This window comes from Macrotis lagotis, chromosome X (genome assembly GCF_037893015.1).
Source record: "Macrotis lagotis isolate mMagLag1 chromosome X, bilby.v1.9.chrom.fasta, whole genome shotgun sequence".
Lineage (NCBI taxonomy): Eukaryota > Metazoa > Chordata > Mammalia > Peramelemorphia > Peramelidae > Macrotis > Macrotis lagotis.
The window spans coordinates 669,563,551-669,578,248 of record NC_133666.1 but is presented as its reverse complement, the minus strand read 5'-3'; the positions used below and the strand labels follow the sequence as shown (position 1 = coordinate 669,578,248).

At 40.1% G+C, this 14,698-nt stretch overlaps 1 protein-coding gene across 5 annotated transcripts in view; it reads left to right on the top strand.

Moving 5' to 3' along the window:
* Positions 1 to 638: 638 nt before the first annotated feature.
* Positions 639 to 14,698, top strand: part of LRRC43 (leucine rich repeat containing 43) — a 36,640-nt gene continuing 22,580 nt past the window's right edge. For 2 of the 5 annotated variants that reach the window (XM_074205550.1, XM_074205549.1), the window contains exon 1: positions 641 to 966. In XM_074205550.1, the coding sequence (XP_074061651.1) occupies positions 868 to 966 (99 nt within the window). In that variant the 5' untranslated portion in view covers positions 641 to 867. Of the gene's footprint in view, positions 967 to 5,960; positions 6,042 to 11,166; positions 11,200 to 14,698 lie in introns of those variants that run through there. The other 3 variants (XM_074205553.1, XM_074205552.1, XM_074205551.1) reach the window with 3 other exon arrangements.

Below are 14,698 nucleotides of genomic sequence, written 5' to 3'. Positions count from 1 at the left end.
CAGTAAGCTTTACAGAATCTCCCTTAAAACTAGGTTATTTACCATTCTTTACCATTGATTGTACATTTTTGCTTCCCACAACTGAGGACAGACCCCACGGCAGGCAAGAGCAGATCCCTGCCCTCCAGGAGCTTACAGTCTAACGGAAGAGACAAGCAAGCAGACATGTGCCGACAAGCTAGCTACAGGCTGAATGGGAAATACTACTACTTACTAGACTGACGGCCACATAGTAGTCACTTAATAAACGAGCCCCGGCCCTGGAGGCGGGAGGACCTGAGTTCAAATCCGACTTCAGACACTTCATAATGACCTAGCTGTGTGGCTTTGGGCAAGCCGCTGAACCCCATTGCCTTGCAAAACCTAAAAAACTAAAAATAAATAAGTGATGGTTGATGACAATGAGAGGAGTGAAAAGCCTCCAGAACATCCCGCAGATAAGGAAACTGGGGCTCGGGCAGGCTCAGGGACTTGTCCAGGCTCCAGGGCACTGACTTCGGATCCGAGTCGACTTCCCAGCATCTTAAAGCCTAGGACCTTTGCCAGGTGGGAGGTGGCACCGGCGCAGCCTGCCAGACCAGTTCTGCGCAAGCGCGGGGCACAGAGAGCTAGCGGCTTGGGCCGTTCCCTGGCAACGCTCTCGCCCTGGGGCCTTTCGGACTTGCGGGTCCCAGCCTTTGCTCGGGCCCCCCTCGGGCTCCCCCCTGCCCCCGCCGCCCCCACCTCCCGCCCCTCCCTAGTCCCTGCAGGCACCCTCTCCCTTCATGGCCCCCCGGTCCCCCCGGCCCTCTCTCCCTCCAGCCCCCCCTTCCTACGCAGAGCATCGCCCCCTCTTGACCCCTCAGGTGTGTGTGCCCCCTCCCCAGCATGGAGGCGGGGCCGGGCGCCGTGACCGTGAGCCAGGCTTTCCAGGAGCACCTGCGGAGGCTGTGCCTGCGGGAGTTCCCCTGCGGGCTGGGCAGCTGGGTGAGCCGCTCGGGGACCCCTAGGACGGGGCGCCCCCCAGCTAGGGTCCGGAGCAGGCCTCTCGGCTCGAGGCCTCCCGGGCCCTGGCACCCTGGCAAGGGGCCCCGAAGCGGGTGAAGCCCCACCCAGGGCAAGGGGGAGCCGGCAAGCCGGGTGGGCGCAGAATGTGGAACCCTGGGAGCGGACCTGCCCCCTCCCCTGGGACAAGAGAGCAGGGCCGGGCGGCGAGGACCCCCGGCTCCCGGAGTGTTTACGGTCAGGGAAAAGGGCCCTTCCCTGCTGCGACCCTGGGGAGCTGAGGCGGACCAGGGCTTCGCGATGGAGAAAGGCCAGGGAGCGGCTGGCAGGAGGGCCGGGGAGGGTCCCACTACCTGCTGCAGAGCTCAGGAACCCCCTAACGGTGGGCTGTCTCCTTTTCCTTTACCTCTCGGCAGGGTCTCCCAGCCTTTTGCCTCCACAAGGCTCGTTTTGATAGAAGGGCTGCTCAATTTGGTAGGGAACGTGAAACTGGCAGAGGCCACCCGCCCCTTCCCCGGCTTACATTAAATAGCTTCCCAGCCCTGGCTGGACCTTGCGCCAAGACAAGGGTTTCCCATAGCAAAGAGCCTGTAACCTTAGGATGGGGTTCACAGACTTGGCAAAGAACTCCTAGGGCCAATGCAAGGTTCTCTGCCCCGACAGAGATCGTAATCCGCTGGGAAGACATCTCACACGCAAAACAGTTTTTTTTTAAATTCTGGGAGAGGACTTCCAAGACAGTTTTGTGTCTGTACTCCAGTATTATCGCATTAAAAAAAAAAAAAAAAAAAAAAAAACAACGAAAAAACATGGCAGGTAAAAAAAGAATAAAATGCTTCTGGTCCCATCTTGGTAAAGGTGGTCCTGGGACTAGTGGGAGATTCCCCAACCCAAGAAAGGGTTCTTAGCTTTAGGGAAGAATTGGTGACCTAAGTGACCAGTTGTGACTCCGAGAAGGGTTCCAAGTTCAAGGATAAAGTTTGTAACTTCTGCAAATGAACTCCTAGCTTCAGTTTAGAGCTTGCATTAATGACTGTATTAACATATTTATAAATTGCACGCCAAACACTGTGGTACCATATATTAGACACACAAAGACAAAAATGAAAATCCCTGCTCTTAGGAAGCTTTCATTCTCTTTGCACCCATACATGTAAATTAAATATATACAAAATACAAGGTAATTTTAGGGGGACAGTCAACAAAGGTGCCATGGAGGGAAGGGATGGATCCTAGACTGAGCTGTGAAAAAAAAACCTGGGAATTCTAAGAGATAAAAATTGAGTTAAAAAAAAGCCAAAATCTTACAATAGAAAATTCCAGCATTATTTCCTTTATAGAATCTATTTTGGTCCTTTGAACTAGATGATAACATAAACTTCACCTTACAAATCTGTACTAGGTCAAAATGAGTACATGATTTAGAAATAAAGGTTGAAAGCCATTCCCCAACTGACAAATGGTCAAAGGATATGTAGAGGCAATTTACAGATGAGGAAATCAAAGCGATCCATAGTTATGTGAAAAATTGCTCTAAATCATTAATTATTAGAGAAATGCAAATTAAAGAACCTCTGAGGTACCATCTCACATCTCTCAGACTAGCCAATATGACCAGAAAAGACAATGATCAATGTTGGAAGGGATATGGGAAATCTGAGGCATTAATACATTGTTGGGAGCTGTGAACTCATCCGACCTTTCTGAAGAACAATTTGGAATGATGCCCAAAGGGCAATAAAATGTGTTTACCCTTTGATCCAGCAATACCACTACTGGGTCTATACCCTGAAGAGATCATGAAAAAGAGTGAAAACATCACTTGTACAAAAATATTCATAGCAACCCTATTTGAGGTGGCAAAGAATTGGAAATTGAGTGAATGTCCATCAATTGGGGACATTCACTCAATTTCCAATTCTTTGCCACCACAAATTGTGGTATGTGTATATTATGGAACACTATTGTTCTATTAGAAACCAGGAGAGATGGGAATTCAGAGAAGCCTGGAAGGATTTGCATGAACTGATGCTAAGTGAGATGAGCAGAACCAGAACACTGTACACCCTAGAAGCAACATGGGGGTGATATCAGATCAACCTTGATAGACTCGCTCATTTCATCAGTGCAACAATCAGATACAATTTTAGGGTATCTGTGAATACTATAGAGTTTAAACAAAGAACAAAGACTATTACCTTTAATTTTTTAAAAAGCTATATTATGCAATTTTGCTCTCTCTCATATTTTATCCTTAAGGATATGATTTCTCTCAAGACATTCAATTTGGATCAGTATATAGCATGGAAACAATGTAAAGACTATCAGACTGCCTTCTGCAGAGGTGGGGGTGGGAAGTAAGATTGGGGAAAATTGTAAAATTCAAAAAATAACTTTTTTCACTTTTTAAATTTTTTATTAAAGATATTGAGTTTTACAATTTCCCCCCCCCCAATCTTACTTCCCTCCCCCCACCACCCCACAGAAAGCAATCTGTCAGTCTTTACTTTGTTTCCATGTTATACCTTGATCCAAACTGAGTGTGATGAGAAATCATATCCTTAAGGAAGAGACAAAAAGTCTAAGAGAGTACAAGATCAGACAATAAGATATCTGTTTTTTTTTCCCCTAAATTAAAGGGAATAGTCCTTGAACTTTGTTCAAACTCCATGGCTCCTTATCTGGATACAGATGGTATTCTGCATTGCAGACAGCCTAAAATTGTTCCTGATTGTTACACTGATGTAATGAGCAAGTCCTTCAAGGTTGACCATCACCCCCATGTTGCTGTTAGGGTGTACAGTGTTTTTCTGGTTCTGCTCATCTCACTCAGCATCAGTTCATGCAAATCCCTCCAGGCTTCCCTGAATTCCAATCCCTCCTGGTTTCTAATAGAACAATAGTGTTCCATCACATACATATACCACAGTTTGCTAAGCCATTCCCCAATTGAAGGACATTTACTTGATTTCCAATTCTTTGCCACCACAAACAGGGCTGCTATGAATATTTTTGTACAAGTGATATTTTTACCCTTTTTCATCATCTCTTCAGGGTATAGACCCAGTAGTGGTATTGCTGGGTCAAAGGGTATGCTCATTTTTGTTGCCCTTTGGTTGTAGTTCCAAATTTCTCTCCAGAAAGGTTAGATGAGTTCACAGCTCCACCAACAGTGTAATAGTGTCCCAGATTTCCCACAACCCTTCCAACAATGATCATTGTCCTTTCTGGTCATATTGGCCAGTCTGAGAGGTGTGAGGTGGTACCTAAGAGAAGCTTTAATTTGCATTTCTCTAATAACTAATGATTTAGAGCAATTTTTCATATGGCTATGGATTGCTTTGATCTCCTCATCTGCAAATTGCCTTTGCATATCCTTTGACCTTTGTCAATTAGGGAATGGTTTTTTGTTTTAAAAATATGACTCAGTTTTCTGTATATTTTAGAAATGAGTCCTTTGTCAGAATCATTAGTTGTAAAGATTGTTTCCCAATTTACCACATTTCTTTTGATCTCGGTTACAGTGGTTTTATCTGTGCAAAAGCTTTTTAATTTAATGTAATCGAAATCATCTAGTTTGTCTTTGGTGATGTTCTCCATCTCTTCCTTAGTCATAAACTGCTCCCCTTTCCATATATCTGACAGGTAAACTAGTCCTTGATCTTCTAACTTGCTTATAGTATTGTTTTTTTATGTCTAAATCCTGTATCTATTTGGATCTTATCTTGGTAAAGGGTGTTAGGTGTTGGTCTAATCTAAGTTTCTTCCATACTAACTTCCAAAAAGATAATTAAAACATAAAAAAAATTAAAAAGAAAGGTTGATAGAAGCAAATGAGAAGAGCATGGATTAGTTTACTTGTCAGATTAATGGATATGGGAAGAATGTATGATCAAAAAAAATAGAAAGCATTACAGGATGTAAAATGGATAATTCTGATTATATCAAAAGGTTTTTGCACAAACAGAACCAAAGCAATCAAGATTAGAAGGAAAGTAGGAAATTGGGAAGGATAATATATATAACAAGTTTCTCTTAATAAAGACCTCATTTCTCAAAATAATAGAGAGTTATGAGGGCAAGTCATTCCCCAATTGATAGATGAATAATCAAACATGCATTTTTTCAGATGACAAAATCACAGCTGTCTATAGTTATATGAAAAAATGTTAAATCACTATTGTTTAGAGAAATAAAAATTGAAACAACTCTAAGGCACCACCTCACACCCATCAATATTGGCTAATATGACCGAAAAAGAAAGGGAGAAATGTTGGAAAGGATGTGGAAAAATTGAATCAATGATGCATTGTTAGTAGAATTGTGATCTGGTCCAACCATTCTGGAAAGCAATTTGGAACTATGCCCAAAGGGTTATAAAACTGCATACCTTTTTGCAGGGTGAGGTGAACAGAACAAAGAGAACATTGAACACAACCAAAGCAACTATGAGGGGCTTGGTTATCCTAATCAATAAAGTGATTCAGTTCTGAAGGATGTATGATGAAAAATGTTATCCACCTACTAAAAGAGAATTTATGGAGTTTGATTATAGATAGAAGCATAACTTTTTCACTTTATTTTTCTTGCTTTTTGGAAAGGGATGACAACATGGTTAATATGGAAATATGTTCTGCATGCTTTCACATGTATAATTTATTTCACATTTCTTGCCTTCACTGTGGGTGGGGGAGGAGTGGAAGAGAGGGAGAGAATTTGGAACTTAAAAAATTTTGAAGTGAATGTTAAAAAAATTGAAAAAGAAAAAAACTATAATACTTAAAAGAATTCAAAGTTAACTTTTACCATTTCTGTCATAATGGAACATTCTGTGCAAAGTCACGATGATACACAGAAAAGTTCTAACAGGCCAGCTTAACCAATGAGAAATCAGAAAGTTTTAAGTGCCAAAAAGAGAATTTGGAATTTATTGCGGTAGCAATGGGCAACTACTGGAACCTTTCTGATAATGGTTTGATCAGTGCTTAAAGAAAACTACTTTTGCAATTGGGTGGGGGGAGATGCATTGGAGAGGAGAAATATTCAAAGCAGAGAAGGTATTGCTAGACAGGAGGTGATGGAGGCTTGAATAAGTAAAGTAAAGGCAAACAATTATCTAGCACTAGGACAGAAAGCCAGATTGTGAAAGGCCTTAATTTTCAGAGAGAGCATCTTATATGTTATCCCAAAAGCAGTAGGGAACCACTGAAGTTTCTGGAAACAGGGAAGGGATATAGTCATAACTGGGGTCTAAGAGCATTGATTTGGCAGCCATATGCAGAATGACACAAGAGTGATTGTGGGAGCACTCTTCTAAGAATTAAGATGAGAATGAGATCGTCAGGTGCTCCCTTCATCTTCTTTGTATAGATATTTATATGTCCTGATTTTCCCCCTCCATTCACCTCCTAATATATGCCACCCCCCTCCTTTCCATTCTTAAGATTATCAAGACATCAGAACCACTCCTAGGTCTTCTGTCTAGATTCCTGTTATGACTCTAAATGATAATAGGGTTAAGTGGAGATACATACATATATATATATATATATGATCTTCCCATATTTGTTTAGTCTCATATGATTGTCTATTCATGTTTAATTTTTCATTTCTATTGAGTCCTCTGTTTCAAATTTTAAATATTTATGCATCTCTGACCTTTTAATAGGGAATGGGTTTTTTATGTTTTAATTTTTTTCAATTACGTGCAAAGTTTGTTTTTAGCATTCAAATTTTTGTAAGCTTTTGAGTTCTACATCCTTCTATCCCCTTCCCTCTACATTTTCATATTAATCATGTTGTAAAAAAAGAATCAGAACTAGAGAAAAAGAGGAAAATGAAACAAGTTTTAAAAAGTGAAAATAGTATGCTTTAGTCTACATTCAATCTTCATAGGTTTTTCCCTCTGGGAGGTAGATGGCATTTTCTGTCTGGAATGTTTTGAAGTTCCCTATTTGATTAAATATACATTTCCCCTACTACTCAGTATGATTATATTCAGTTTGTTTCTGGGTAAGTTCTTAACTGTAAGCGTCTATCCTTTACCTTCACCTTCTGAAATATATTATTCCAAGCTCTCTTTTCCTTAATTATCATAGCTGAAAAATTATGTATAAATCATATTATGGTCTTTGAATTTTTTCTGTCCTGGAAGCTCTAGATTTTGGTTATAGTATCCTGTGAGTTTTCATTCTGTGATTTCTTTCAAGAGGTGATTTTCTAGTTCTACTTTGTCCTGTAATTATAAGAAATCTGAGCAGCTTAATTTTAGGATTTCTTGGAATAAGATGTCTATATTCTTTTTTTGGTCTTGATGTTCGTATATTCTGATGATTCTTTTATTTTCTACTATTTCTACTATTATTTCTACTATTATTTTTATCTTTTTATTTATTTTGAGTTTTACAATTTCCCCCTTAATCTTTCTTCCCTTCCCTTCCCCCCACAGAAGGCAGTTTGTTAATCTTCACGATGTTTCTGTGGTATACACTGATCTAAGTAGAATGTGATAAGAGAAATCATATCCTCAAGGAACAAGAGATAGCAGAATTATATAGTCAGATAATGGGGGGGGTTCCCCTAAATTAAAGAAATAGTCTTTGGTCTTTTTTCAAGCTCCACAATTCTTTCTCTGGATCCAAATGGTATTCTCCATCACAGATACCCCAAAATTGTCCCTGATTGTTGCACTAATGGAATGAGCAAGTCTGTTAAGGTTGATCATCACCCCCATGTTACTATTAGGAAGTAACAATGCTTTTCTGGTTCTGCTTGTCTCCCTCAGCATCAGTTTATGCAAATCCTTCCAGGCTTCCCTGAATTCTCATCCCTCCTAGTTTCTTTTCTTTTTTTTTTTTTTGCAAGTGAACTTTAATTTATTATTACTATCCTTACAATAATTTTGTTATAACAGTAAACATAAACATAACCCCCCCAAGAAAATGCGAAACCTCAAGAATAGTGAGAGAGAGGGGAAAAATGTACTTCAGTCTGTGTTCACATTCCAATGGCTCTATCTCTGGGGTGAGTTGCTTTCTTTATCATAAATCTACCAAAGAATTGCTTCAATATTTTTCCCACAGTTGCTATTACAAGCTGTACCTCTAACTCTATTCCTCCCCACTCTCATTTATTCTATTCTCTTTCTCCTTTCATCCTGGCCCTGTCCAAAAGTGTGTTGTATCTGAGTACCCTCTCCCTTGATCTTCCCTCTTTTCTATTACCTATTCCCCCCTTCCCTCCTCCATTCCTCCTTATCCCATCCCTTTCTTCTCATTTTTCTCTAGGGTAAGATAGATTTCCTCACCCTATTAAGTGTGTATGTTATTTCCTCTCTGAGTCATTTCTGATGAGAATGAAGGCTCATTCATTCCCCTTGCCTTCCCCCTTTCCACTCCATTGACAAAAGCTTTTTCTTGACTCTTACGTGAAATTTCTTAGCTTCTTCATCTCCCTTCCCTTCCTCCCAGTACTTCCTTTATCATCCATTGACTCCATCTTTTTTACTATATTTTACCATTATATTCCATTCGTTCCTGTGTCCTGTCTACATATGCTCCTAACAGCTCTTATAAATGAGAAAGTTCATATGAGTTATCAATATCTTCTTTCCATGCAGGAATACAAACAGTTCAACATCATTACGTTCCTCTTAGTCCTTCTCGTGCACCCCACTATGGTTCACCAGAGTCCTATATTTGGAGATCAAACTTTCTGTTCAGCTCTGGTTGTTTCAGTAGGAAAGTTTGAAAGTCTCCTGTTTCATTGAAAGTCCATCTTTTTAGGGGAAGCTAGGTGGCGTAGTGGATAAAGCATCGGCCCTGGAGTCAGTAGTACCTGAGTTCAAATCCGGTCTCAGACACTTAATAATTACCTAGCTGTGTGGCCTTGGGCAAGCCACTTAACCCCGTTTGCCTTGCAAAAAAAAACAAAACCTAAAAAAAAAGTCCATCTTTTCCCCTGAAAGAGGATGTTCAGTTTTACTGGGTAGATCTTTTGCCTTCTGGAATATCATATTCTAATCCCTATGAGCCATTAATGTAGATGCTGCCAGATTCTGTGTAATCCTGAGTATGGATTATAGTAGAATTGTTTATTTCTGGCAGCTTTTAGAATTTTCTCTTTGATTTGCGAGTTTTAGAATTTGGCTATAATATTCCTGGAAATTTTTCTTTTGGGATCTCTTTCAGGAGGTGACTAGTGAATTCTCCCGATTTCTATTTTACCCTCAGCTTCTAGGATCTCAGGGCACTTTTGCTTGAAAAATGAAGTCTAGGCTCTTCTCCTGGTTGTAGCTTTCAGATAGTCCAATAGTTTTTAAGTTATTTCTTCTGGATCTATTTTTGACGTCAGTTGTTTTTCCAATGAAATATTCCACATTTTAACTTCTAATTTTTTGGCTTTTTTGGAAGAGTTTTATTTCTTCCTGATTTCTTTTTTTTTCCCAAGGCAAATGGGGTTACGTGGCTTGCCCCAGGCCACACAGCTAGGTAATTATTAAGTGTCTGAGACCGAATTTGAACCCAGGTACTCTTGACTCCAGGGCAGGTGCTTTATCCACTGCGCCACCTAGCCACCCCTCTTCCTGATTTCTTGCAGCTTCCTTTAGTTCCATTCTGCATTTGAAGGAGTTAATTTTCTTTGGAGAGCTTTTTTTTATCTCTTTTCCCAAGCTGACCAATTCTGCTTTTTAAGGCATTCTTCTCCTCATTTGCCTTTTGTTTTGCTTTTTCCATTAGGCCTAAACTGGTTTTTAACATATTATTTTCTTCAGTATTTTTTTGTATTTCTTTTACCAAGCTGTTCATTTGGTTTTCATGATTTATCTGCATTGCTCTCATTTCTCAACCCAATTTTTCCTCCACCTCCCTTAATTGCTTTTCAAAGTCTATTTTTGAGCTCATCCATAGTATGAGCCCATTTTCTGATTCTCTTGGAAGTTTTGGATAAGAAAGCTTTGATTTTGTCATCATCTGAGTATGTGTTTTGATCTTCCATGGGACTAAAGTAATTCTCTATGGTCAGATTCTTCTTTTTCTTTTGTTTGAGGAAATCCTCAGCCCAAGACCAATCCACAGCCCTTCCAAGGCTTTGGGGTTTTTTTTGGGGGGACACCCCACTGTGACCTTTATTCCTCTAAGGTCTTATGCTCTCTTACCTGTGTTTCCCTCTACCCTGGAGCTATAAGGAGGGGTCCTGCTTGACTAGCTTAGTATGGAAGCCCAAACTGCTACCTGAATCTGAGTGTAGGCAAACAACAGAGTCCTACACCGAGGGAGAGCAGAGAAATCTCTGCAGTTTTCCCTGACCCCCTTACCATCTCTGGGGGTGCAGGCTTCTTTTTCCAGATTCTCACTGCATGTTCTGTGGCCAATGCTCCCTCACTCTACACTCATTCTGGTGTAACAGAATTCTTTCCCCACCTCTTCAAGCTATCCCAGGGCTGTGCTGCAACCGGGGCTTTTTCCAACTCTGGGTCTTGGTGAAACACACCTTTCCTGCAGTACTTCTAAGTTATCTTGGACTGGGAAAATATATCACTCAGTCTTTCTGTGGGTTCTGCCCCTCTAAATTTTGAATAGAGTCATAATTTGTTGGCCTTTGGAGTTTTTGGGAGAAGGAGTTCCTGGGGAAATGCTGCCTTCTTGTGCCATCTTGATTCCACCCCTAGTCTGATGACTCTTACATTTTTTTCCCTCCTTAATTTGTTTTCTAGGTTGAGTATTGGTGTTGTTGTTTGGTGGTATGAAATGCCTTGTTATCTCATGAGGTCATTGACTTCCCTTTGGTCCATTCAAATTTTCCAGGAGTTTGTTGCTTCAGTAAGGTACCAAGGTACCTTTTTGTACCAAGATTTCATGCCAAGCAGTTAACTCTCTTCCTAATTCTTTCTTCCATAGCTTTTATTTCTTTTCCATTTTTTTCTTTTTGCACTCTATTTTCATTTAAAAAAGCATTTTATTTTGAAAACTCTTGCTTCAACTATTCCAGTAATCCTGATTGAATGTGTGCCAAAGCTGTATTTTACTTTGAGGCTTTGCTTATAGATAGATGTTTTGGAGTCATTCTCTTCTTTTGGATTTATGTTTTGAACATCACTACCACCAGAAAAGCTTTTTATGGTGAGTTTCTTTTTTTTGTTTTCTCATTCTTCCACTCCACTTCTTTGGAATTTATGTTAAGACCATGGGCTGTACTCCTGGAGAGAAGGTATAGGTAAGTGCTGTTGCTACTCTCTTGAAGTACTGAGAATTGTATTATTCTAGGATCTCAAGGATATCTCAGGCTGGGGAACCTGAAAATTTTTCATGTACCCACAGTGGTCTAATTTAGAATAAAATCTGATTGCTTTCCCCTGGTCTGAACTCTGCAAGCTCCTGACCTGGGTTGGGTATGAGAAACAGTAGACAGTGGTTGGACTTAGCCATAACTGGTTGCATGGGAAACTAGGTTCACTTTGGTCAGAAATTCCCACCCTGATTATTTCTCTGTAGGCTTCAGATTAGGCTTGAAGCTGGAACTGAGACACCCCTCTGCTCCTGGAGTCTGAGCTTCCTGCTCACTGCCTGACAAGCACAATTGCTCCTTCTTTATGAATACCAGAATCCCTGAGTATACAAGCCTATTTTTCAATCTACCCTGGATCTGTGACCTAGAATTGGGTAGTGGGTGATACAGTTGCCAGATGCCAGTCCCCAATATAGGTTGTGAACTTCTTTTTGACCCCTCCCCTCCCCACCTAGTAAGGAGAATCTTGTGGGTGCTGAAATGCTCTGCATGATTTCTTCTAGTCAGATTCTGTCCTTAGCATCTGCAGATCTTTGTCTCATTATGCTGACCTGGGATAGAATATGACAATTATTCTCCATCAGGATTCAGACAAGTGTGTTTCCTAGATCTTTTTGGAAGAGTTTTTTGAGGGGGTAACATTAAAGCTCCTCCACCATCTTGGCTCTACCCCACCCCCCAGAGTTGCTTTGAAGATCTATTGAAATGATTATGAAATGCTCCCAGGTCTTGTAGATGAGAAATGAGAGATTCCAGGCACTACAACACTGTACAGTGCTTTTGCAGGCTCAGAACTTCAGTCCAACCCTGTCTATGTGGTGTATTGAATTACTTCTAAAATGTGAGTTTTATAGAATTGCATGGTTGGAAATGACAATTATCTCTCTTTCCATTTATAGAACTATTCGGGTTTCATTCATATTCTCCTTCATAAGTATGGCATAGGTCAAGAATCTTGTGTTTTTGTCAGGGGTGTGTGTGTGTGTGTGTGTGTGTGTGTGTGTGTGTGTGTGTGTATGTGTGGTTTCCTGAGAGAGAGAGAGAGAGAGACAGAGAGAGAGACAGAGACCGAGAGAGACCCTCTTTTTAGCATTCCAATCATCTGTCTGATGATAATGGTTCTTAAAAAACAGACATACATTCAACAGACTCATACTTAAAACTTTTTCAGCCTGGTAGAATTGGGCTGTGCTAGTCTAATCTTTGAGATTCTGGGAGTAGTAATTTATTTATTTTTTGTTTATTTGTTTGTTTTGATTTTTGCAAGGCAATGGGGTTAAGTGACTTGACTAAGGTCACATAACTAGGCAATTAAGTGTCTGAGGTTAGATTTGAACTCAGGTCCTCCTGACTCCAGAGTCGTACTCTATTCACTGTGCCACCTAGCTGCCCCTGGGGGTAGTAAGTTAATGTTGACTCTGGAGTTATTTCTCAGTTGAATTAAAAACTCACTAAAGAGGGGGAATTGTGATTTTCAATCCTTGGGTTTTTTCCCAGGTAATTGGCAAATTGCTTGGGCCTTCCATGTGGTATTCAATATCAACTCACTACTGACTAACTTTCTTGCCTTTATTTCCTTTAAAGCATATTTTACTATTTTTCTTGTATTAGTAACTTTTTTTGTACATGCCCCTCTTCTCATACCTACCCTTGTGTCAAAGAATAAGAAAGGAGAAAAAAGCCAGTTCCACAAAACCAAAATCACATCAACCTCATCTGACAGCACAGGAGATGCTCCACATCTGGGTGAGGGAGGAGGTGCTTTTTCTCAGCTCTTCCGCTAGAGCAAGCTTTGTCATTATAATTATATATATATATATGTATATATATATATATATACATATATTATATATATATATATATATAGTCTTCAGTTTGGTTCTATTGGTATTCTTTCCATTTATATCAATGTGAGCATCATCTTGGTTTTCATTTTTCTTTGTCAGCTCATATAAATTTCCTCATGAACTTTGAATTTTTCATGTGTGTCATTTCTGGCAGAGTAACATTACGTTAATATACCACAATTTGTTTAGTCAAACCCCAGTTGATAGGGATCTAATGAATTTCCCTTTGCTACCTTAAAAGGTATTGCTATGAAGATCTTCTATCCTTTATTCTTTTTTTTTACTTTTTTGTTTTTATTGCTGCCTTTTTAAATATCAGAGTCATTGGGGTTTTTTGGAGGTAATTGGTTTTAAATGACTTACAGGGTCACACAGCTACTTGAGGTCACATTTGAACTCAGGTCCTCCTGACTACAGGACTGGCGCTCCATCCACTGTGCCACCTAGCTGCCTCCAGAGTCGATTTTTAAAAAAATTGTATTTCTTTGAGGCAATGGGGTTAAGTGACTTGCCCAAGGTCACATAGGCAATTATTAAGTGTCTGAGGCCACATTTGAACTCAGGTCCTCCTGACTCCTGGGCTGATGCTCTATCCACTGGACCACCTAGCTGCCCCAGAATTGCTTTTTGATAGATACCCCTCCCACACACCCATATTCCCAACCTAGCAACAACCACCAAAAAAAAAAAACAAAACAGTGAAGCAAAACCTGAGGATTATAAGACCACCTGATAGCCTGTGGTCTATTGATATAAGCAACATTCTATACACATATACATTAAAATATCTTTTAATTTTCTTTCAAAATTTTGTTAATATCTTTTGCTTTTAGGGCAGCTAGGTGGCACAGTGGATAGAGCACCAGCCCTGGAGTCAGGAGGACCTGAGTTCAAATCCTGCCTCAGACACTTAATCATTACCTAGCTGTGTGGCCTTGGGCAAGCCACTTAACCCCATTGCCTTGCAAAAACTAAAAAAACTAAAAACAAAAGAACTGTTGAGCAAAAAAAAACACCATAGTCAATAGGACACCTTATACAATGTTCCCCATCACTTCTACATTAAAGAGGTTGGATGCATTTTCTTATTCCTCCTTCAGGAACAAGCTTAATCCTCCTTAGACACATTTAATTTCTTTTGTTGCTGATTTTTCATTAAGTCTTCATTTACAGTGTTTCCCTTGTTTGATTTACTTCATTTTGGGGTGGCTAGGTGGCATAGTGGATAAAGGACTGGCCCTGGAGTCAGGAGTACCTGGGTTCAAATCTGGTCTCAGACACTTAATAATTACCTATGTGGCCTTGGGCAAGCCACTTAACCCCATTTGCCATGCAAAAACCTAAAAAAAAATACTTTATTGATTTACTTCATTTTGTCTTTAGTTCCTGTGTCTTCTCCTGCTTCTCTGAATTCATTATATTTATATTGCATTTTACAGCTCAGTGGCATTCCATTATATTCCTATATAACTTGTTTAACAATTTTTCATAGATGAACATCTTCCTGTATTGAGTTCTCTAATAGCACAAAGTACTGCTAAGAATGCTTTTCTCATTTTTTTAATTGTTCTATTTTACCT